Genomic DNA, 24,545 nt, shown 5'->3' on the forward strand with positions numbered 1-24,545 from the left:
AAAAAAAAAAATGCAAATCTCAAAGGTGGTCTTCCAAAGCTAGTAGACTGCCCACCTCATATTTTCAGTTGAGCTACAACCAGCCCCTGCTCTTCTGCATTTTAGTATTTACTGGTATCTATCAAGTTCAGATGCCAAGAACCTCTTCCTTTACACCATTTTCTGGGAAGAGAGTAGATATGAGAAGGAGCAGCCATTGGTGTCTGACTTCCAAGTTTATGACATGAATGCCTGGAACTCAAGAGATTCTTGTGGTAAGATGAATACTGAATGAGCACATCAGCACATCAGTGTGGAGACAAACATGTGGCCTCTTCATGTCCAAGCAAAAAATCTCTCTCCCCTTTTGTTTATCTTTCAATGTCAGAGATCATTTGGCTGCAACACAGCAACACCTTTATCTAAAGACTTTGATGGTTAATACTGAGTGTCAACTTGATTGGATTGAAGGATACAAAGTATTAATCCTGGGTGTGTCTATGTGTGTGTTGCCAAAAGAGATTAACATTTGAGTCAGTGGGCTGGGGAAGGCAGATCCACCCTTAATCTGGTGGGGACAATCTAATCAGCTGCCAGCAAATATAAAGCAGGCAGAAAAACGTGAAAAGACAAGACTGGCCTAATCTCCCTGCCTACACCTTTTGCCTGTGCTGGATGCTTCCTGCCCTTGAACATCGGACTCCAAGTTCTTCCATCTTGAGACTCAGACTGGCTCTCCTGCTCCTCAAGCTTGCAGACAGCCTATTGTGGGACCTCGTGATCATGTAAATTAATACTTAATAAACTCCTTTATATATTTATCCTATTAGTTCTGTCTCTCTAGAGAACCCTAATACAGACTCCAAAGCCTAAGTATTAGAAAAGGCTAGGAGACAGCTCTAAGAGAGATAACACTTATTTCCAAGAATGGTTTTAAAACTCAAAAATTCCCAGTTGCTGGTGTGTCTCTGGCCCACACACTTCCAACATCTCCTTAGTGATAGTTATAGAAAGGGGGTCTATAAAATTCAACCACATGACAGCCATTTAAGGAATAACTAAATTAGGAATAGGAAGCCCTAAACTATGAAAAGCATGTAGAGCTCTGCCAGTGGAAGAGGACTCCACCCCCAGCCAGCACCAGGACATCTGCCCAGAGGGACACGGCTGGGGGTGTCGGAGAACATAGTCATGCACAAGACTACTTAGGGAGCCCTTAAGGGTATAAGATACGAGCTTTTGAATATGAGTTTTGAGAGCAACAGGCAACCCCTCTCCCATTGTCTCCTGACAAAGTGGCTTCTGTGGTGCCCAAACAAAGCAAGCATGATATTTCAATTTCCTGTTACAAAGAAAGAGAACTCTTGTTCTTTGAATTTCAGAGGCCGCACAGACCTCTGAGCTTTGTGGACAGTTGTGCTCATGATAATTTTGCTGGTGTGTGGTGCAATCATGAGCAGAAATGAAGTCAGGGTCACACAGTGAAACAGAATCTTCTATAGGATAACATAATAAACATTACCGGGTAAAAAAAATCTTTGGCGAGTTTGTGGATTTTTTTGTTAAATGCCTCCGTGTTTAAATGAAACTCAGCTTTCCTAGGAAAAGGTTGCTTTATCTGAATTTTTTTAAAAGTCACACATTTTCTAATGAAGTACATAGCAAATGGGAGATTGAAGATGTCCATGATGATAATAATACCTTAAGAGAAAATTGATTAATGAGGAAGAATAGAAATGAAATTCTAAATTTTTTTGTCTATCTTTGTGACATTTGGGAAACAATGTGTTTAGTGGTAAAGACACAGCTGCTAAGTAAGAATGAATCTGTTGACAAATCATGTACCTTCTCATTAGCTTCCATTTCATCATCTGTAAAACAGGGATCATAAGTACCATTTGTCATGTTGGTTATAAGAAAAAAGTAAGATGTGTATTACATAAATGGATAGTGGCATACATAAATGGAAAATGTGTATTACATACATGGATAAATATAGAAACCAACAAACAAAAAATGATGTCAATCTCCTGGCCTTTTCCATCTCCACCTATTGGACGTTTTGGCATTCAATTAAGAAAATAAAAATAAAAGAAACTAGAGGTTGTAAATTAGTTTTACTTTGAATAGAGTTTTTGTGGCCTACTTGTATCAACGAGTATAGGAATAAGCTACTCATTTAGTGGTGAATGCATGAACATTAAGAGGAAAAAATAGTGTGCAAACAATAACTGTTATAATTATAAAAACTTTATTTCATTCTTACTTTAATTAAATCTTTATAAGCACCATGTCATGAGCTGGCAATCTAGAAAGAGGACACTGGAATGCTTTAGTCAATTACAAACTGCAAGCTGATGATGTGAAGTTACAGCTACGTGGAGCATGTGAACAAGACCACATTTAGAAAGGTTCACTTAAGAATCCCATGACAATGCGCAAAACAGGAATCTGGCATTGATTTGTTCACACTTTTTATAGTCAGAACCCAAAGCTTGTGCATGTAAACATCAAGAGAAACATTTTATCACCCTGACAGTTTACAGTTTGCTAAAATTTGACCCTGAAAGCATATATGTTGCCATCTTGTTTTCTTGACCAGTGGTGGGCCACAGGCTGAAAAACTCAATTCCTTTAAAATTTAAATGATGCTTAAAGGCTACGTTCAACATTGTGCAAGTTGTCAGCAAGGCCTTTTAATGTGTACATTTCTCATGTATGATCACCAAACCATTATTTACCTAATGAAATTGTGAAAAACTATACATTTTCAGCAAAATGTATTAATTTGGTCCTATATTAAAAGACCCAATTGCCAAGGGATTTTACACAAATTTAATTCACAAGCATGTACACAAGAGAATCACTATAAAGAACATTGCTTCCTGGTTTATGAATAAAAAGTTTATCCTCTACTTACACTAAAACATACAAAAAATAATCTACAAAAATCGTTTACAATTGATTTTAGCTAAAGAAAAAGCTTTCTTCAGAAAAAAAAGATGATTGTGTGGTGGTAGTATTTTAGCCATCAAAAAAGGAATGTAAGTAACCAATAAATATAATGTGCTTTCTCCATATAGACATATTTACACTTGAGTCTTTGGCTTATGTTATTTTCTAAAAAGAACTTTAAATGATCCAGCCATCATTGCACATTAAAAGAAAATAAGCCAGTTATATATATTTATATATTTATATAGAGATCTGCTACACTGGAAACATAAAAAATGAACTTTACTATGAATTTGCACAGCTTTTCTTTTCTTCTTCCTTTTAAGATCCATCAGCTTTCATTTTAGAAAGGGAGAAAAATGCCACGTAGAAAGTATGAACTCATGCAACATGTGGTAGCTGCTCTACTGAAACCATGAGAAAAAAGGTGGCATGTTCACTGTACAAACACCAATACGTTCTCATTTCAATCTGGGTCTTATTAAATATAATTTATGTGGCATGAAATGTTGATGCCTTAATATAGTAATAAAAACTAATTCAGTCCTTTTTATTAAGATACCCAACTTCATAAGAAAAATACTTCTACCTCTCAAATGTAAAAGTCTCCCACCCCCCACGTTAAAATCTTTCTGCACAAGTGTAACAGGTACAACAGCTGCTGGCTCAATAGATGAACAGGTTTCTTCATGGATGCACTTTAAAGAGTCTCACTCAACTAAGATGATTCCAGGTACTCCAAAGCTACATCATAGCAGAAACGGTATTGCTCCTGAAAGACGTCAAAACAAAAAGAGTGAGAAAACTTAAGAAAGAGACTAATGTTGAACAACAGTTACCAAATGAAACTTGACAACCAATTTAGATGACTCAAGGATTACAATTTATTTTTTCTATATACGAGATTAATATCTAGGCATACATATTTTATACTTGAGTCTAATGATCCATTTAAGAAAAAGGAAATTTATCTTAAAAAGACATTTTATCTTTGCTGCATATTTTCTATCAATTTTTTAAATGTTTAGAATTTATCTGTTTATAATAATAATACTTGATCATTACAGAACAATTCTGTACAAATATAAAGAATATACAAATTCTGAACAAATATAAAGAATGAGAAAAAGAGCTATAATTCTATCATCAGAAGAAATTGTTAAAATATCACCTTAGTTTGCCTCAGTTCTTTTTGTGCATGGTTGAAATAATTATCTTAGAATAAATATAACTATGTATATTTCAAAATATAATTTTAAATGTAACTTTTAAAATTTAACATTGTTACAATTCTTTTTCCATGTTATTTAACATCTTTTAATACCACATAAAAATCAAATATATGTATTGTTTGACAATTAAGTTGCTTTTATTTTTTTCTCTATTCTATAATGCTACAGTGATAAACTGCAAACGTTTTTCTCCATATATTTCAGATGATTTCCTTGAGAAAAAAAAGCCAGCCATTTTAAACAGCCATTTATGCAATTTCAAGTTCTTAATTTTTGACACTGTTTTTGTCCATCAGAGTATTTAAGCAAATTTTTCAAGAATGGTTAGTGATCCTTAAATTTTGAGCCTACTTATACCTGAAAATGTATTTCTGCTGCCTTTATATGTTTAAGACGACATATTGCCAATAAAATTTTTGAGTTAAAACTGCCTTTCCTCTAAGCCCATCTATGGACTTGCTCCATAATAAGAATTCAGAAAAATTCAGAGACCATATCATAAACTATTACTTATAATATGCAATTCATTTAAAAATTCCCAACTCAGTTCATTCAAGTGGGTAAAATTCAGGCTGGAGAACAGTCTAAAATGCATATTATTTTGGAAGAGAAGTTCGAGGTGTCTCCAGCAATAAACTAGGGTAATAAAACTTTCCTTAAGAGGTCTTTATCATTCCAACACTATTCACCAAGTAGATATGATTCAAATTCACCTACCACTGTGGCGAGCGCATTCAAGGAACCAAAATGTGCCTAGAAATAGTTATGTCTCTTTAAGCAGTCTCCAGAAATTTTGCCTTCACTCTAAATCTCCTCACCAAACTTGTCAGCTCAACTCCACAGCTCACTAAACTAATCATCCACACTGATTAAACACAAATCAGAGGGCGGGGTGTTCAGGATTCATGGGACATGAATGTAAAGGAAAACAGTAACTTTTTGGAAGGTTCCAGAATGGCAGAGTTTAACCATAGATTTTTTTTTAATTAAAAAAGTTGGGAAATCAGTTAAATTTGAAGGTAAAAGTTGAATTCTGAAGTCAGAAGTGATCCCACTGATGATTTTAAAACTTGATCTGAAAAATGGAGGCAGAGTTTACATCAAGAAATCTTCAAATTGCAAAGAGTTTAGAGACATAGCCACTATTCATTTAGTTGCTAAGACGATCTGAGAGTTCCCCCTCAAAAATCCCTCCGATTCATCCCCCCTTTCTCATCTCCACAGCCAGCACCCCAATCAAAACCAATGTAATCTTGTGTAGACAGCTGCAACAACCCAGGGAAATGAGGTGGTGTAGAGGAGTTTGAGGGCACCTGTAGAAAGGGTGGAAGTCTGGTACTGCTTGTAAAAGTGAAACAGTACAAACCTAAGTCTTCAGATTTTGTCTCAGGAAGCAGCGCAACTCTTGTGCGAGCAATCCATGAGCAGGAAGTGGTGAAATACTTTAAAGGTTTATTGAATTGCTCATTCTAGTTATCTGATCATCTTGATAAATGTAGGGCAAGCAACCATGATGCCTTGGTTTTTCTGGTTTACTTTTCTGTGAGCATACACTACACAGGTGCTCCCAACCTGATCCCACCATGCACATACATATGTGTAACCCACAGATATCTCTCGTTAGAAGTAAAATGTGTTAGATAAGTGTAACTTTCTTTCTTACTCTGCATACAGCTTCACCTAGATGAACTGTCACACACACACATACCTATCAGCTCTTATTTTGTAAGCTATGTTCTGACTTTATGAGCCTTGACAAGCTCAAGTAGCATGATATGAACTGCCCTCTACAGTTGGTAAAAGCTGAAAACTTAACCATGATAGTTTAACCATTTACAATTTGATCAGAAAATGAATAATTATAGATAATGACAAAACCAAATTTCAGTTGCCCTTTAAAAATACTGGGTGTCTAAGGTACTGATGAAACCTATATCCCTTAGACATACAGCCTTGATACAGGATTTATTCTTCTTACGGGACCATTTACCAAAGTTTACTGTAGCAAATATTTTTTGGCTATAACAGAAAAAAAAAACCTACAAATTGCCCAAATTAAATGAAAATAGTTTCATGATTAGCAGTTTATGTGATATGTGATTAAGTGTCTGTGGGTAGAGGGGGATGCTCAGCAATGTATTAATTAGGCAGGAAAGTCCCCACAACGTCTCATTTTCACATCTGATTCCCTGTGTGTGTATGAAGTAAAATCAATAAGTAGGTATATGACTGACTAATCTCTAAGATGCCTTCCAAGTCTAAAATTCTGTGACTCACCGGGGCTTCCACCATGTTTGGCTTGCTGTTTCTTAGTGTCTTTACCGCGTGGAAAACATCGACAACATTTTGCCGTTTCACCATTTCAACAACGATGCCTATAGCACAGAACATGCCACTTCGCCCGCCACCATTTCTGAAAGCAAAGAAAGCAAAGGCATTTTAGATAGGAGCACCAAGTGACCACAGGTCACACCATCATATATGTTTGGGAAAATAAGACATTATAGTTTTAATTGTTTTCCATTTGTGTCTTAATTTTGCTTTATATGTGTACAAGGCAGAGAGGAGAAAACTTGAGGATGAAATTAGATCAGTAGCTTATACTCAGGAAAATGCTATAGGCATAGATTGCTGCAATCTAGACTTTGAGATTCTAATATATTTGTAAACTGTGTAAATCAGAAGTTGTTACGAGTAGTGTTCCAAAGAGTTTAAATAATACAGCTATGTAATAATCAATATTTAGAAAATATACAAAATAAACTTAGTAGTTAATTATAGACTCATGAGACAGGAAGACTGTTTAAAAAATAACATCTATGGGAGGTTCATAAGATGCAAGCCAGATAGTCTTTAACATTGAAAATGAGAAAATAAGCACCAAGGCCCCATGAATGACAGGCTGAGCTGCCCTACTCACAGGCAGTGGATAATCGTCCGCCCTTCCCCTTCCTCGCATTCCTCCTGCCACTTTTCCACCTGCAGTATCAGTTTCAAGAATGACCTTTTGGATCCAGGCACTTCTCGATGAGAAGCCCATCCTAGGTACTGAAACTGTTGCACCATCAGATAACCTTCCTGTGGCTGTAGAGGGAAGTGTTTTTATGTAAATAAGCTGGGACTACAATTTTTATTAAAAAGTAAAAGGTGCATATAATTTACAATACAAATGGCATCTACACTGAATTGAGTCTAGCTGATATAAATCCTCAATATGTACATGCTAGTAAAAAAACATTCTAAGTGACAACAGCAGGAAACATGGCAATCATCCTTCATACCTGTTTCTACCTCGCACTATGTATCCAGTAATTCATTACTACGATTACATTTCCTAAATAACTTTCAGATTCATTGCCTTCTCTTTATCACCACTGCCATCAATACACTACTACCAGTCACAGGTTCTGATAATCACCTCCTAGCTGATCTCCCTGAATAAACTTTGATCTCCTTCCAGTCCATTCTTACTATAGGCATCATGATTATTTTGAACTGCAAATAAAATCCTGTCATTTCCTGCTTTAATGATTTTCAAATGATCTTAGCATAAAATCCAAATTGTTGTCATGACTTAAAAAAACTTATGTGATCTGGCTCCACCCCCTTCTTCAACTTTCTCTTTGTCTTCTTTTAATCCATTTATCAAGTCACTTCTTGTCTTGGGGACTTTGCATATACTGTATGTACCCTTTGCCTTGAATACTTCTTTCTTGCTTGCTCTTCTTAATCCCAAACAGAATGACCAACTTGTCCCAGGTTGGCCTGGGGCTTCTCTGGTCTTAGCACTGAAGCCTGTGTGTCTTGGGAAAGCTCCTGCCCTGGGCAAACCAGGATGGTGGGTTACCTCAACCCCCAACTAATTTCTATTGATTCATTAAATTTTGGCTTAAATACTACTATCTCAAAGAGGTCATCTCTGATCACACAGTTATGTCAGATCACCTAGTTAAACACTCTATATTCTTTACTCTTTCACTGTAAAATGCATCACTTTTATACAAAAAGGATTATGCAATTTTCATGTAATGCTTTTCTTCCTGAAAAAAAATAAAGATTCCTTAAGTACACGGAAATCTTTTTTTCCTACACTCTGTATCAGTAGAACTTTGCATAATACTTCCCCAAAAGTAGTATTGTTGAAAGAATGAATCAAAACCTTAAACCTTGAAATAAAAATATCGGGAAGAATATGTAATATATGAATAAATCATATCAGATTGGCAAGAGCCCATGCATCTTTTGGTAGTTTACGAGCCCTACTTAGTACTCTACAAACTTGTTGTTGGTACATGTTAAATATTTGATGCAGTGAAATATATTAAATATATTAAATGATGAGAGTGAGAACAGAAAAAAAATCGTGTACTAATAAGGACCAGAATACCAAATACAGAGGCAGTTCAATAATCAAGCAAACAAATAAATAAATATGCTGACAAAAATATAACATTTCAGTTCCTGTTCCTAGAATATTTTTCACATAAACTGCTCAATTAACAGACAAGCCTTACTGTCTTCAGCAGTTCTGTTTTTTTCCAACTAAAATATTACTAGAACCATAATGTAACAGATGTGCAGACATAATGAGATTCCATTTAAATTAACATCTAAGATATGCATGAATATTATGAGATGATTGAAGTTACCCTTTTTTTCTCCACTGAAATGAGCAATAGGAGTCGATATGATTCCACTCCCTGCTCATAGTTATATACACGTAGACTTAGTAACCAGACACACACGAAGTCATTTTGATATGAGAGACACTGAAACATGACAATCCTAATCACACACTTAAAATACACACCCACAGAGCTGGTGCTTTAAAAAACAGAGTAATGTTTCTCTCTAAAAAGAGCTTAACTCCATGAAAGTTACTAATATTTTCTTTTCCAATTCTGTTTGTTATTTGGTTACATGATCTAAATCGTTTTTATTAATACCTTTTTTTTTGGGGACGAAGTCTCGCTCTATACAGGCTGGGGTGCAGTGGTGTGATCTCGGCTCACTACAACTTCTGCCTCCTGGGTTCAAACGATTCTGCTGCCTCAGCCTCCCCAGCAGCTGGGACTACAGGCATGCCGCCACTGCGCCCAGCTAATTTTTGTATTTTTAGTAGAGATCGGGTTTCACCACGTTGGCCAGGCTGGTCTTGAACTCCTGACCTTATGATCTGCCCGCCTTGGCTTCCCAAAGTGCTGGGATTACAGGCATGAGGCACTGTGCCCGGCCTTTATTAGCACTTTTTTTTTTTTGAAGATCTTTGCCACCCATATTGAATTTGTCATGTAGTGGAAAGCAGATGAGGAGTCAAAGACGATACAGTTACTACTTTGCTGCTGGGAAAAGGCATGGTGGTAGCAGCACTGGTTCTACCTTTAGATCTGCGTAGAGCCATAGGTTGAGACATTTAGGAAGATGAAATTGCAGGTAGGATAATCAATAACGAACTTGGAACAGTGACAATGGAACCCTTCTATAATGGTTGATCCAACATGTCTCTTTCCTCCTGCAGTACAGCTTCTCTGTCATTATTGTTATTGCAATGTTCTTATTTTTTTATCACATGCCATTTCTGGGCTGGATGTCAATACTAATAAAACATGCAGTCATCCTTAAGATAAGTCTACGTACACTCAGAGGCCAGGCCTAGGCTGTCCAACTTGACTGAGCCAGTGCATCTATTTCCTGAGGGAATATGTTAGTCTAGTGACTGACCGAAAAACCTAGCTTCCAGCATTTCTGCTTTCCTGTATTTTTATTCGAGTACTAAGGCATAAGATGGTTACTAGCTTTGAGGTGGATGATACAGTGCTTATTAATTCTAGTCTCCCTGTTGTCTGAATAAAATTACACCACATCTTGGTTATGATTGACCTGTACTAGATCAGCTCAAAGGATCCAATAGTGACTTACTCTTGTTAGATTGCATATCCTAAAAATCCGGTTGATCACATCACAATCCATTGAACAAGACATACATTCCACTTGGATGGGCCCATATCGTAGCATCCCTTCCTCTGGCCAGTACTGAGGGCAGCCCTAAATGATGAACGTTTTGAAAGAAAAAAAAAAGAGTATTATTTTTTCTACTTAGGATAGTATAAAGCAGATTTTAGCAATTCATTACTACTCTATTAAGTTGTATATAAGTACAAAAAAGCAACCCATAGCCATTAACCTGGGACAAGTCGACTTCGTTTAACATCACAATGGAGGTACAGCCATAATCATACACTAATCTCCAGAAGTCTTTTACAGTGTTTGGCAGAGGGTATTGTGTGACGATGAAGGCAGCTGGTTGCCTGTAGCTCTGTGAAGAAACAAGGTAGATGGAGAAACATAAAAACTTAAAACGTATGATCAGTTGTACAAACAGATACAATACACTTCAATGTACGACCAGTAAGATGCAATAGCTTCACATGCAGAGGGAGCCAGAGTGATGCTTAAACCATGGAATAAGAGATTCAGACCACTGGAATGAACTGAATTAGTACAGTAATGAATCAATTTGGTGGAAGACTTCAATGCCTCCAAAGCAATTCAAGTCAATAACTGAATTTTTTACTTTACTGAAAGATGTAAATACAGGAGACAAATACAAAAGAAGAAACTAAAGAGCTTCTGAGGTCAACATCCTCTGTAAGGTACCTGTTGGGCTACTTCAATTTTCCAAACGTAATCAGTCTCTGAGAGACTGAAGGCAAAGTAAACACAAAACCCCTGGTATGTCTATCAATCATCTGGGTATGTGTATAGTATGTGTGCGTGCAAGTAAAATTGTTTTATTCTTCTCTACTCCAAATAGGAAAAACCACAAGTAGCCGAAACACTTGTGCTTTTACATTATGTGGACACTATCAGGATATTCTGCACATCTTGCAGACGATCCACCTTCCACAGCTTCCTGGGCATTTCTAACATATATCAAAGGTCATAATGACAGTCTCAACCATTTAAGATCCTGAAGCACCAAAGAGTAACAGCAATATACTTCCTGTCCCCACATAAGCGGGGAGATAGCTCCCTGTTTACCAAGTCCTCCTTGATTAGAACACAATATATTATTTCTTTCCAAAGGGAGAAGTAGTAAAAACAATATTTATCTGGACTGGACAATTGCCATTTGATTTAAACTAATTATTTGCAATAATAATAATAATTAGTAGATTATAGAGTTCCCTAATGCTGACAAAAATTTTCAATGATCTTGTAAGTCATTTGTATCATACTACTATTTAAGTCCTTCAAGAATCTTAACACCAGCACAGGAACTGGTAATTGGACTTCACTGATGTTACCACCATTTGGGAAATGCTGCTAACCATGGCATTCAGCATTGGCTGAAGACTGCAGGATAAATCTGAGTAGATGACAATAATAATTTACCTGGCTACTTCCAAATGACCTCAAAACCTTACCAAGTTACACGTGCAGCTGGGATGAGTGTCTCTTAAGAAAGGCACGAAGGTTCATGAGTAATACTGTTTGGCTCTGTGTCCCCACCCAAATCTCACCTAGAATTGTAATAATCCCCACATGTCAAGGGCGGGACCAGGTGGAGATAATTGAATCATGGGGGCAGTTTCCCCCATGCTGTTCTCCAGATAGTGAGTGAGTTCTCAGGAGATCTGATGGTTTTATAAGGGGCTTCCCCCTTTGCTTGGCACTCCTTCCCCTTCCTGCTGCCATGAGAAGGACGGGTTTGCTTCCCCTTCGGCCATAATGGCAGTCTCAGGTATGTTTTTATTAGCAGTGTGAGAATGAACTAATACAATGAGAAAAGTTAGAAGACAGTAAGCTCTTTTTCCAATCAAATGTCTGCTCCATGCAAAGGTAAGTCAAAGCAGACTGATGGCTATCTACTCATTTTTTGAGCCACAGGGGAGGGGATATGCATGAGGAGGAGCTGATAAGAAAGAAGACTGAAGATTTCCTATTATTTTTCCCTCTAAATGCAGGAACATATGTAAGGCTTTGAAATTACAGAATCCTTGGCCTTGCCTCCTAATCCCTCATAGGCCTGGCAAAAGGGTATCACACTAATGATGGGGATAAAGGGTATCACACTAATGATGGGGATAAAGGGTAGGGAGAAAGAGGTGAACAATAAATCCTGTTCTCGTAAATCAAACCAGCTTTACTTCTCCAAAGGTTCATTTGCACTACTAAATCCCCGGAACACCTTTAACTATGAAATGTCTTTTTTAAATCACAGGGGATTAAGCAGACAGTAAGAGCAGGTGGATTACAAGGTTCAATCTTCATAAAGAAAAGAAGACAAGCTTGGACAAGAAAGCAAGACCCCATCTTTACAAAAAATAATAAAAAAAATTAGCTGGGCATGGTGGCATACACCTTAGTTCTAGCTACTTGGTAGGCTGAGGTGGGAGGATCACTTGAGCCTAGGAGATTGAGGCTGCAGTTATCTGTGATCATGCACGACACTCCAGCCTGTGCTACAGAGTGAGACCTTGTCTCAAAAAGAAAAAAAAGAAAAAAGAAAAGGAGACAATCTGGACATTGAGAAAAATTTGACAAAGATGCCAATGGCAAAAAATTCAAAGGCATCAATGCTTTTCTAAATATTATTATTTTCTCCTTTTCTTGTTCACACATCCTTTTTTTCATTCCATATTTAGATGCAGAAATGAAAAAGTATTGTATGCCATCTCTGTATTTAGTTTGCCTTTCCAGACACCTAATATAAAAAGAAAAGGTATAATTAGGATTTAATGTGATTTCAGGGGATGTGATTAATGGCCAGGCAAGACTCCGATCACAGCAAGGATGAGAGCTTTTCACAGGCAAGAGTGACCACAGCAAGGATGAGAGCCTGCCTTTAGACTATTCCGCTTTGCAGCACCAAAAAGAGTAAAGTAACTGGTGAAGACTACTCATAGAAACAGAATGTGGGCTTAATAGGAACAACAACTCAGCCTGATTATAGTCAGAAAGAAATGAACCGTGGCTTCCAATTTCTCCTTGCTATGGTTTCATAGGAGAAAGGGCAAAAGCTAGAAATGAAGGCAGTAAACTGTTTTAAAAGATTCTAAACCTTGATAGCTTTCTTGCTTCTTTCCAAGGTAATCAAAGTAAAGTGGCCAAAGTCATAATTTAAAACTTTCTTTCCTTGAGAGGCCAAGGTGGGCGGATCATGAGGTCAGGAGTTTGAGACCAGCCTGGCCAATGTGGTGAAATCTCATCTCTACTAAAAATACAAAAAAGGCCCGGCACGGTGGCTTATGCCTGTAATCCCAGTACTTTGGAGGGCCAAGGCAGGTGGATCACCTGAGGTCAGGAGTTCCATACCAATCTGACCAACATGGTGAAACCCCGTCTCTACTAAATACAAAAAATCAGCCGTGCATGGTGGTGCATGCCTGTAGTCCCAGCTACCTGGGAGGCAAAGGGACGAGAATCGCTTGAACCTGGGAAGCGGAGGTTGCAGTGAGCCGAGATCGTGCCATTACACTCCAGCCTGGGCAACAAGAGCGAAACTCTGTCTCAAAAACAACAACAACAACAAACAAACAAAATAAGCTGGGTGTGGTAGCACGCTCCTGTATTCCAAGTTATTCGAGAGTCTGAGGCAGGAGAATTGCTTGAACCTGGGAGGCGGAGGTTGCAGTGAGCTGAGATCATGCCACTACACTCCAGCCTGGGCGACAGAGCGAGACTCTGTCTAAAAAAAAAAAACCAAAAACTAAAACAGAAAACTTTCTTTCCATATTGTTCTGTCTATGGGCTATATAACACCCTGCAATTTAAGATTTTAGAATGGGGCAAGATTTTTCTTTCATTATGATGGATGTGTTAACATAATACCATCCATCCCTTCTCTAGTTACTTGTAATAGTCTTTATTGATTAATGGCCAACAAATTAATTGTAAATTATTGAAACATTAAATGTCAGAAATAAAAATTTCCCAAATTAAAACAATTTTTGTAGGAGTTGGCATTCTGTGATTTAAAAAATTCATTTCTAATTATATTCAAAATAGATAAGGCATGATTTTCTTTTCTGAAAATAATTAAGATGAAATTTATAACTTGCAATATTTACTACATGAATATAATAACGGACAATCAAGTTCCAAATCTACAATAAAGCTATAAAAATGACAGTTCTTAAGAATCTCTATAGGGAAAATCTAAAATCATTTTCCAAAAAAATGTGTTTCAAGAAAAGTTTCCACTTTTCCTTTTTAGGTTATTTTAATTTCCTCGAAAAGAAAACTAGCCAGTGTTCAGTTGCATTACGTAGCTTTTCACAGCACTCTACACTAACAAAGAGGGCAGTCTCTTACGTCCATAAGAGCAGCATTGATGTAGTTACTGCTCTCCCCATCAATTGTAATTAGAAAAGGCAGACATCTGTCAGGTGGCAGCATGTCCATGAAACGGTTCTTGTCATGGTTCCTTGGCAGGCACGCTATACTGCAGTCTTCAGCTTGTAGTCGAGGGGTGACTGAATTCAGAGTCTAAAAAGAAAAGAGAACCCAGGTTAAAAGACAGTGTGACCCATTTAGCAGTATAACACAGATCCATCAGGAATTTAGAAGGCCAAGTAGAAAGTGAAGGATTCGTGTGAGGCAATGGCATTTGCTACTATGACAGACTGATAGACTTTGTAGTTAAAGCTAATGAAGCCTGAGAAGTGACAAAGAAACAAGACACACATTGTTCAGGGCTCCTCTTCTTAAAAGGAAAAGGTACGCTAAACAACACTGCTACCTGCAAAATGCATTGCCTTAACCAAAGAAAATACAATCGGGCAGTCCATTATGATGATGACCCTTCATCACAGTGGGAAACGGTATCATTTGTAGTAACATCTGGGCTTGCCATATTTGAAGATAAGCTATGGCATGTTGGAAAGAGGACTGGATCAACAATCAAAGACTTTGGTCTCTACCCTTGATTTTATTTTCACCCACCTTCAGGGATGTTTTAAGGGCAGTGAAAACATTTAGGGCTATTTTGAAATAATATGTACTACAAACATCATTTATTATTATTATTATTATTATTATTATTATTATTGAGACAGGGTCTTGCTCTGTTGCCCAGGTTGGAGTGCAGTGGCAATATCTTGGCTCACCACAGCCTTCCAGGGTTAAGCAATCTTCCAGGGTCAAGCAATCTTTCCATCTCAATCTCCTGAGTAGCTGGGACTACAGGCATGCACCACCACACCCGGCTATTTTTTATATTTTTTGTAGAGATGAGGTTTTGCCATGTTGGCCAGGCTGGTCTTGAACTGCTGACCTCAAGATCTGCCTGCCTTGGCATCCCAAAGTGCTAGGATTATAGGTGTGAGCCACCACTGAACCCAGACTCAGTTATAATTAATGTGCTTGATCTCATAACATTGTGAGTGACCCAGGTCAAAATCTGTATGACTGCATGAAAAAAAGGCTATAAATACACACTAAATACACACAAATCACCACTAATTTTGACTTGTTATTTATTTATTTATTTTTTTTTTGAGACAGAGTCTCGCTCTGTTGCCCATGCTGGAGTGCAGTGGTGCAATCTCGGCTCACTGCAAGCTCCGCCTCCCAGGTTCACGTCATTCTCCTGCCTCAGCCTCCCGAGTAGCTGGGACTACAGGCACCCGCCACCATGCCCGGCTAATTTTTTTTGTATTTTTAGTAGAGACGGGGTTTCACTGTGTTAGCCAGGATGGTCTCGATCTCCTGACCTCGTGATCCACCCGCCTCGGCCTCCCAAAGTGCTGGGATGACAGGCATGAGCCACTGCGCCTGGCCTAATTTTTGACTTATATTATGATACCTTTCCCCTTTGCTCTTTCCTAAGTCTGAACTTATTGGTCATTTTGGATATAGTAGATACAAATTCATCAATAGAAAAGTGACTATATAATATGTATAATGAAAGAGATTGTATTGTATTTAAAACAGGATCAAAGGTTATAAATTTGACTTGAAAGACCTTCCTTGAAAGGATTCCTAGTGCCCAGAACAAATTGTAGTAAGTCATAAAAGAGGTTTTAGAAATAGTTAATACCTGAAATTCATCCTTGAGATGTGAAGAGTTAGTCTGGGAGTCTATTCTAATCATATCAAAATATGCAGCTTTAAATTCACAGACAGGTATGGCAGTTTCTCCACATAAGCAGGCTTCTAAAATGGCATCATGAATAAAAATGTACTGTTCCTACCAAAAGAATGAAAAAGAAAATTTTGTACTAGTTTTAGTATCACTTTTCTGTCATCAAAGTTAGGGAACACAGAAAATTTTCTCTATACGGAAATATGAATTAAAACACCATTATTTTTCTATATGACTCAGCTAATATTCATTACACATGAAAAACATCTACTCTTTCGGTTGAGTAGAATATATATGAGAGACATCTACTCTTTGTTTGCAAAAAAAAAAAAAGTCCACTACAGGTAAATCTACATACCTCTGTCTGGACCATATTAATACGTCGAGATCTTAAGGCTTTGACACAATTGTAAATATCAACAACACCCTCTCTTTCAGCCATGTCTAGCATGATGTCAATCACAATGTAGCAGCCAGTTCGTCCAGCACCAGCACTGAAAAACAATTAAATTTAATGAATTGTAAGAAGCATGTTAGTCTTCATAACCTTAAATAAGGACTTTTTCCACGGTCAGATAGGTAGAATCAAATTGATTTAACAAACTGCAAGGCACAGCACTTGTCCCTGCTGTGTAAAAGCTTATTAATGTACAAACAGCTTCATGCAGAGTATCTGCTTTGGTATAAACTAAAGATTGGAACAAGAGTTCTAAATTATTTTCAAATTGAAAATAGCGCTGTTTAAGTTCCATACCTCTCTCACAATTTTCATTTTACGTAAATTTAATACACATAATTTCAAGTTCATAGAATTGATCAAGTGGCAGATTCACGCTTCAAAATTTAACTCCAGATTGAATATTTTTAGATTCATCTAGTTGTGTGTCCTCTGGCAACAGTGTGAGAATGTTGGCTCGCTCACTGTCTTCACCTCTTGTAAATACCAAGGCAAAAGAAAATCAATTCCCAAAACTTTAAATGGGAAATCTGAGGAGCCACGCTTCACAGGAAATGCAAATGGTGGGGGTGGGTAAGAGAATGATGGTTATCAAAGGGGAGGAGAGTAACAGTGTAAAGACTATTTGAATCATGATCTGAAGAGAAAGGAAAATGAATTATTAGGTGTAGAATATGATTCCCAGCAAGTCACAAGGCTAGCCACTATCTTACTGTATTTAATTCTAAAGTTAATTTTTAAAAGTACTTTTAAAAATTATATTTTAGTCTTTAATTGGCAAAGAATAATGTATATATTCTTGGGTACATAGTGATATTTTAATACATATAATGTAGAGTGATCAGAAAAGGGTGATTGGCATATGCGTCCTCTCAAACATGTATCATTTATGTTGTGAACATTCAGTATCTTCCTTCTAGCTCTCTCAAACTAAACATTATCATTTACTAGACTCATCCTACAGTGGTATAGAACACTAAAATGTATTCCTCTATCTCACCATATTTTGTATCCTTTAATTGTAATATACTGTGATTATTTTGCTCCTGGGGAATGTTTCTCCAATTTTATATATAGAAGTCAACGGGGAAAACAAAATAAGGATTTTTTGGGGGGAGTGGGGAATTCACTTTGTAGTCCAGAGATGCTTCAGTGTAAGTGGAAAATGACACTTCTGTTTTTCAAGAGAGTATCTGAGAATCTTGGAGCACTTCTGAAGCAAGCAATTCATAAGAAAGTAAACCTCTCTGATAAATCAAGAAATCCTTAAGTTGAAAACCTATTTATCTCATTTTCTAAGTGCTTAGATAGGCTAGTAACATTATTTCCTTGTTATTCAGATTTGGTCACTTCTCTTAAACTCACTGTTCTTTTAGAAATTTAAGCAAAAGATATTGTGGCTATCTCTATTTATTTTTGTCCCCTACCATCTTCTCAATCACTGTTCCCAGAGTTGGAGACAGGAATGTAATTTAAGCGTACATCAGATTTCATGAGGAGGATTGAAAGGAAGATTTTTTGTTTTCAGGGTACATAGTATCTGATCCTATGGGATGTTTTACCTTTACTTCATTCTCTGCTTTTTTTCCCCTCTTTTATACATGGTTATTTAAACCCTGAATAGGTTGGATTTTCACAAAGCAAAAAATGCTTAGGTACAACCTATTATGTAGCTGGGAGGGAAGAGCGTATGAGGTGTGCAGCATCATTTAGGAAACGCTTTTCAGATTCAGTACTTATTTTTCTGGTCACACCTCAAAATGAGGCCATGTAATTTGCTTTTAGTATCTCTAAATGCTTGTTTTAAGAGAAGTTTCTAATCAGAAGAAAGTCTGGATATAATGCTCGTGTTTTTTGGCATATATTTGCTGAATCTCACTGATGCAGTTTTCAAGGTCCTCTAATGTGAAGTCTTTAAAAAATTTTTTTAAATAGCTGTTTTGCAGCACAAATCCTTGTAATTTAGGCCATTTAGTAACTCTGTATGTCTGAAATTTAGTTTTAAAGCTGGAATTCTATTGGGAGTTTTCTAGATTGGCAAGAAATGTCTATTTCAACCTAGCATTCTATACAATATGGGATTTGCAAAAGTGATAAAAACAAAAAACACAGATGTTGCCACTAAAAGGCAGAGTTTCTATACTTTAAATTGTGGATAACACTACACGCATTAGGATGAATGTATGTATTTCTTAAGTTCCTGTTTTATAGACTACTTACAGCCAACTTTTATTTTATTGCTGTTTTACTTTATCTATAATACAAGCAAGCTGGAACTTTGTAAGCACACATTAGTTTTTGTGCTCAAAAGCCTTGTCTTGATACTCTAAAAAAAGCTGATTGCATACAGTCAATACCATTTGGACCACCACTTACCTGCAATGTACAACGATGGGGCCAGCGCTGGGAGGGTTCGATAACTTGACTCGCCGGATAAAGGAAAGCAGCCCTGTAGCGTGGTAGGGCACTCCATGGTCAGGCCAGCCCGTGAAATGGAACTGTTTAACTTCACGGATTTCATTGTATCCCCTCTGTGCAAAGATAGAAAGAAATGTTTTCAAAAGCCATTTTAATGGCCAAAATAAAGCCATTAAACACAATTATGGGTACAGACCCAACTGACAATGATAACAATAAAACCTTTATGAAAGACTATGCCTTTTCTTAAAAAAAATATAATAAAATGAAGGCTTAACATGGACTAGGAGCTTACCTTTATTGTCAGAAAACTGCCAAAGAAAGAAAATTATAAGTCTTGCTCAGTTCTAAAAGTCTGGGTAAATTTTATTTACTTTGACAGCTTGTTTCTTGCTGGGAGTGACAACACATTAAATTATTAGGGGGAAAAGAAGGAAATGGGAAAGCTAAAATGCTGCCCTATTGACCCAATGCATTGAGTTCTCAAGTGGTGTATAAAAGCAACTTTCCAGCTTCTCACCTCACAAAGAGATTTTAATGCCTTGCTTATCCATGTTGAAAATGGTTTTGAAGCATAGCATGTAGGGATTTTCCAGGACAGTGCTGCTCTAGATTGGCTTGTGAAAATATACAGGCAGCTAAACTGTTCTTTGGGCAAACTATTTTTCTCAGCTCTGTGAAATAATTCAGTGCAGTATTATTTATAGTAACAAAAATACAAAATGAAAGAAGTGAAGCATCTGCTGTTGTGCTGCTCTCCTATTGGGTTAATTTAAGAGAACCCTATAAATGCACATTTCAAAGCTTTTTCCTTCCTTTTTTTAGAAGTCTGTAGATTGAGGTAGCACAGCTTGGAAGGTATAGATGAAATATTGTCGAATTTATTTTTAAGAACTCACATTTGTAGCAAAAGGAAAAAAATCCCACTATAATCTATATAATTCAGATTCTCCTGTGAACTATCTGTGAACTCTCAATCCCACTTGTTCAATCAGAAAAGGTAGACGCGTTACATGAAATAAACAAAACTGGGAAAAACAGTGTATCTTTAGATTCAATCTTATACAAACCAATACCACCAAAACCTTGGAAGTTAGTGATCATTTCTTAAAGGTTTTCTTAATTCCAATTCCTAGCACAATACCCTACACAAAGCAGGGATCAATAAATAACTGTAACAATCACAATGATAAGCATCACCGTGGAATCACCCCAATGGAAAATCATCTTTTGCTACTTTTCAATTCTAGTGAGGTAGGTCAAAAATTGTTTCAAGGCCTGATTTTAGGTAATTACTTTACTCCTTCTATATTAATTCTTTTATTAGAGTTGCTGAATAGGCCTTGCTCTTTTTAGTACATTTTCATATGTCAGCACCTATTCCCTGATTTTTTTTTTAATTTTTCTGATTTCCAAATATGTGGTTAAAAATACAACCCCCCTCCCCCCATTTTCTTGTTCTAAATAACAAGAAAAAAAAATCCAATGATTTTCCAAATAGGATTGTATTAAATCCATACAGTGATATTAATATCAAGTACTCCCATATTCTGGAACATGGTGCATGTCTCAACTCATTCACATATTATGTGTATCCGTAAGTACACTTTTGTGTTTTTATTCAATCAGGAACTATATCGTTCTTATTAAATACATTCTGAGATATTTTGGCACTTTGTATTTTTAAAGATTATTTAGTAATATTTTCTTATTTCTGTTTATCACTAATATAAAGACAAGCTATAACTCACGAATATTTATGCAGATTTGGTCATTTAAATAAATGTTTATACATCCCATTTAAAAATATTATCCATACTTTTCTTGGTATAAATCCTTTCATCTTAAAATAATTTGTCTTTTCTAGTAGTTACACAGTTTATTCCTCTTGCTGCCTTATTTCGTTTGCTAAAACTTCCAAAAATGTTTAATATTAGTGACACTGATTATCCACATAACATTCATGATTGTAGAAGCAGTAATATAGTCTTTATACTAGTTTTTTATGATAAATGAATAGTCTTTAGTTCTTCATTCCTTAACATGGCTGCTACTAGGTATTGTTGAATCACCTTTATCATGTTTAGGATGCTTCTTAATTTCCCTAGAGTATTACTATAAATATTTTGAAAATAAAATTAAATGCATTAATCTATTAATAAAGTCATACAGTTTGGGTACTTAAATGTACTGACATAATGAAATATCCTGTCAGATTTCCCACTACAGTTGAAATATTCTTGCGTTCTTAGGGAAAATATAATAGGTCATGTAATGATATTTTCTTAATTCACTACTAGATCCAAATTTTCAATATTTTATTTGGAATTTTTTCATGTTCTTGAATGAAATTGGTTTGCAATATGTGTGTGCATGGGGAAGAGAGGAAGAGAGAGAAGAAAGAGATCATGAAAGAGGGAATGACAGCTCCAGAGAATGCTTCTTTATCTGATTCTGTTATCATCATTATGCTAACTTTTTTTTTTTTTTTTTTTGTGACAGCGTCTCCCTCTGTCGCCCAGGCTGGAGTGCAGTGGCGCCATCTTGGCTCACTGCAACCTCTGCCTTCTGGGCTCGGATGATTCTCTTGCCTCAGCCTTCCAAGTACATTATGCTAACTTTTAAAACATAGATATTAGCTATTCCTTAAAGTATAAAGGAACTTTAACTTTAAAACCATAGTGCAATTTTAATGATAAAGTTTAACAATCATTCTACTTTCTTCTACCATCTATTCATGCTTCTAACTCTTTGTGACCTAATTTTTGAGAATTAGCATTTGCCAGAAAATCCGTGTCCTAGACTAAAAGTTATATTTTTAAGTTTATATATAATATTTTCCATAGCTTTTCTAATAGCAAGTATAATGGCTATGTCCCTCTGTGTTTCCTAATATTGTATATTTTGTTTTCATTGTACCTCATTTAGAATTAATAGTGGTTTAATTACTTTATTGATCTTTTCAATAAACAAGCTTTTTCTTTTTTCTTGTTTCTTTTTTATATTTAATTTTTCCTTTGTTCTATTCTATTTTTTCTGATTTTCCAATGTTATAATTTTTCACATGATTTCAGAGCACATTTCAAAACAGAAATCACTTATCAGCATAAATTTTTCTTATAGAATAATGAGGTAAATTTTGATGTAAAACTGTTGATCTATACAATATAATTTTAGTTTTGAGGAAATCATTCAAGGATTATTCAGAAGAGGATTTGGTGACTTCTAATAGGCTAATTTCTGGGGTCATTGGTCAGCGGTTTGTTATTGCTTTCTATTGGATTTTGGCAATATCTCAACTTTTTGTTATGTATTCAGGTTTTCCTTATTACTAAGTTCATCATTGATTTTTACAAGACTTGTATGAACTTAAGAGACTGCATATTCCACATTTCCTTTTTAATACTATGAGCTAGTTATTCATTAAATCAAGCTTAATGGTTCTTTCTGAAATCTCCCATATCAATTGCTTATTTTATTCTACTTCATTTGTCTAAGAAATTTTCATACATATTTTAGTTACAATAATCATGGTTATGTTGTTCTGTATAATGCTACCTTCAACTTAATATTTTGCCTAATTTTTTCATGTTGGTAGGATAACTCACAAATATTTTTATAAAATACTATTAAATTATTTCTCTATTGTTGGACATTTATGGTTATCTATAAGTTTTTAATGCTATAAATGAAGTCACTGTATTTTAAATAAATTCCTTAGGAAAGATTCATGAAAGTTAACTTCTCAAAGGATATAAACATTTTAAAGCTCTGGAGACAGACTGTTTTATTGATTTAAAGAAGGTTTGTAGCAATTTAACTGTGATCAGTAATGTATAAAAATATGTTTGAACATACTCTAACAATCAATGAGGATTATTCTTTTTTAAAGTTCTTGCTGATTTGGAAGGACAAAATGGTATATAAGTACACTAGGTTAAACATTTTTAATAGGCATGCTAACAATTGTGTTTCTTCAGAGATTCTAGTATTTTTTTTCTTCTACTGGTATTAACATTATAAATTAAGGACATTAATAAACAATCACAAGGTTCTTCTGTGTGTATGTACCTTTGATATTTTTTGTGCCACAGGTAATTTCACAATTTCGTGTGGTCAAATCTACCAAGCTTTACCACAAAATGTATTTCACTCTTACTATATTCCACTTTAGTCTACTACACCAACCACCTTACGTTATTCTTTGCAATGTAACACTTGGAGTGATCCTTTTAGAAATAAAATTCAGACCATGTTATCCCTGGGCTCACAAACCCTACAATGGCAGTCTAACTCAATTTTAGTATGAACTAAAATCATCATGGCCTACAAGGCACCACTTATCCAATTTTGTGATTTCTCTGCCTTCATTTTGTATTTCTTTCCCCTTCACTTATGGATCTCTGCACATCTTGGCCTGGTGACTGTCTGGCATTCTAACAGCTTTACACATGCCTCCAGGCTTCTGAAATGACTCTCCCCTCTGTCAGAAATATTATTGCCCTGGACATAACCCGTCACTCCCTCACTTATTTCAGGTCTCTACTCATATTACTTTCTCAACAATGAGTTTTTCTTTGATCATCCTTTCAGAATTGTAAACCATTTTTTCCCCTGCCTCAATAATATTCCCCACTTCCTTCCCCAACATTATTTTTCTCTATAGCACTTGTCATGATGTATGATATATTAGTTGATTTATTTATTTTTATTGCTGTCTTAATTCAATCGGCTATAAGATCCACACGAGGAAATTTTAACATGTGTCCCAAGGTTTAGAAACATGTCTGGCACATAGTAAACTCTCAAATAAACATTTGTGGAATGAATACATGAATGAATGGATTTTATAGCATCATCAAAACAGAACTGGGCAAAGGTTTTAAGAGAAAAAGCAGTTTTGATATAACTTTTTAAAATAGAATTTTAGAGTACTTACCCTTTCCAGGGTGAATGTCCTAACTACATATTCAGCAAGTGGTTCCATTTCTATACAAGTTACTTTGAAGTCACCATAAACCTCAGTATCATCAGGCCAATATTTATAGCATTTAACCTAAGTGACAAAAAGAATATATAGACAGATCTGAATATATAATACTAATTAGCCAAGATGATTTAATTCCAGCAATAACTCCTTAGGTCACAATTAAAACTCAGTTTAAAAAATCTATAAATGAGAAAAAAATATATTATACAATAAACAGAGTTTATATAGTCTCACAAAAAATACACAAGCCTGATAATGCAGTTAGATTCTAGTACAAAATTAAAGCTTATTTTGTTACTCAATGAGAAATCAAATAATTTTTCAGCCATTCAAGGCCTACTTAGAAGTACTTAATTAAAATGCTGTGCCTATAAATTTTTTTAAACAATTTGATGATATTCTATTTTGAGTGTCTTATATGTTGCT

At 35.8% G+C, this 24,545-nt stretch overlaps 1 protein-coding gene across 3 annotated transcripts in view; it reads right to left on the reverse strand.

Moving 5' to 3' along the window:
* Nucleotides 1-2,213: 2,213 nt before the first annotated feature.
* Nucleotides 2,214-24,545, reverse strand: part of PTPRK (protein tyrosine phosphatase receptor type K) — a 560,453-nt gene continuing 538,121 nt past the window's right edge. For all 3 annotated transcript variants that reach the window (XM_054491562.2, XM_054491561.2, XM_063666564.1), the window contains 10 exons: nt 24,069-24,185; nt 19,088-19,242; nt 16,613-16,748; nt 16,210-16,359; nt 14,484-14,657; nt 10,351-10,482; nt 10,086-10,211; nt 7,087-7,250; nt 6,444-6,579; nt 2,214-3,706 (listed from right to left, as the gene is read on the reverse strand). In XM_054491562.2, the coding sequence (XP_054347537.1) occupies nt 3,653-3,706; nt 6,444-6,579; nt 7,087-7,250; nt 10,086-10,211; nt 10,351-10,482; nt 14,484-14,657; nt 16,210-16,359; nt 16,613-16,748; nt 19,088-19,242; nt 24,069-24,185 (1,344 nt within the window). In that variant the 3' untranslated portion in view covers nt 2,214-3,652. The remainder of the gene's footprint in view (nt 3,707-6,443; nt 6,580-7,086; nt 7,251-10,085; nt 10,212-10,350; nt 10,483-14,483; nt 14,658-16,209; nt 16,360-16,612; nt 16,749-19,087; nt 19,243-24,068; nt 24,186-24,545) is intronic.

Source organism: Pongo pygmaeus, chromosome 5, assembly GCF_028885625.2.
Source record: "Pongo pygmaeus isolate AG05252 chromosome 5, NHGRI_mPonPyg2-v2.0_pri, whole genome shotgun sequence".
Taxonomy (NCBI): domain Eukaryota; kingdom Metazoa; phylum Chordata; class Mammalia; order Primates; family Hominidae; genus Pongo; species Pongo pygmaeus.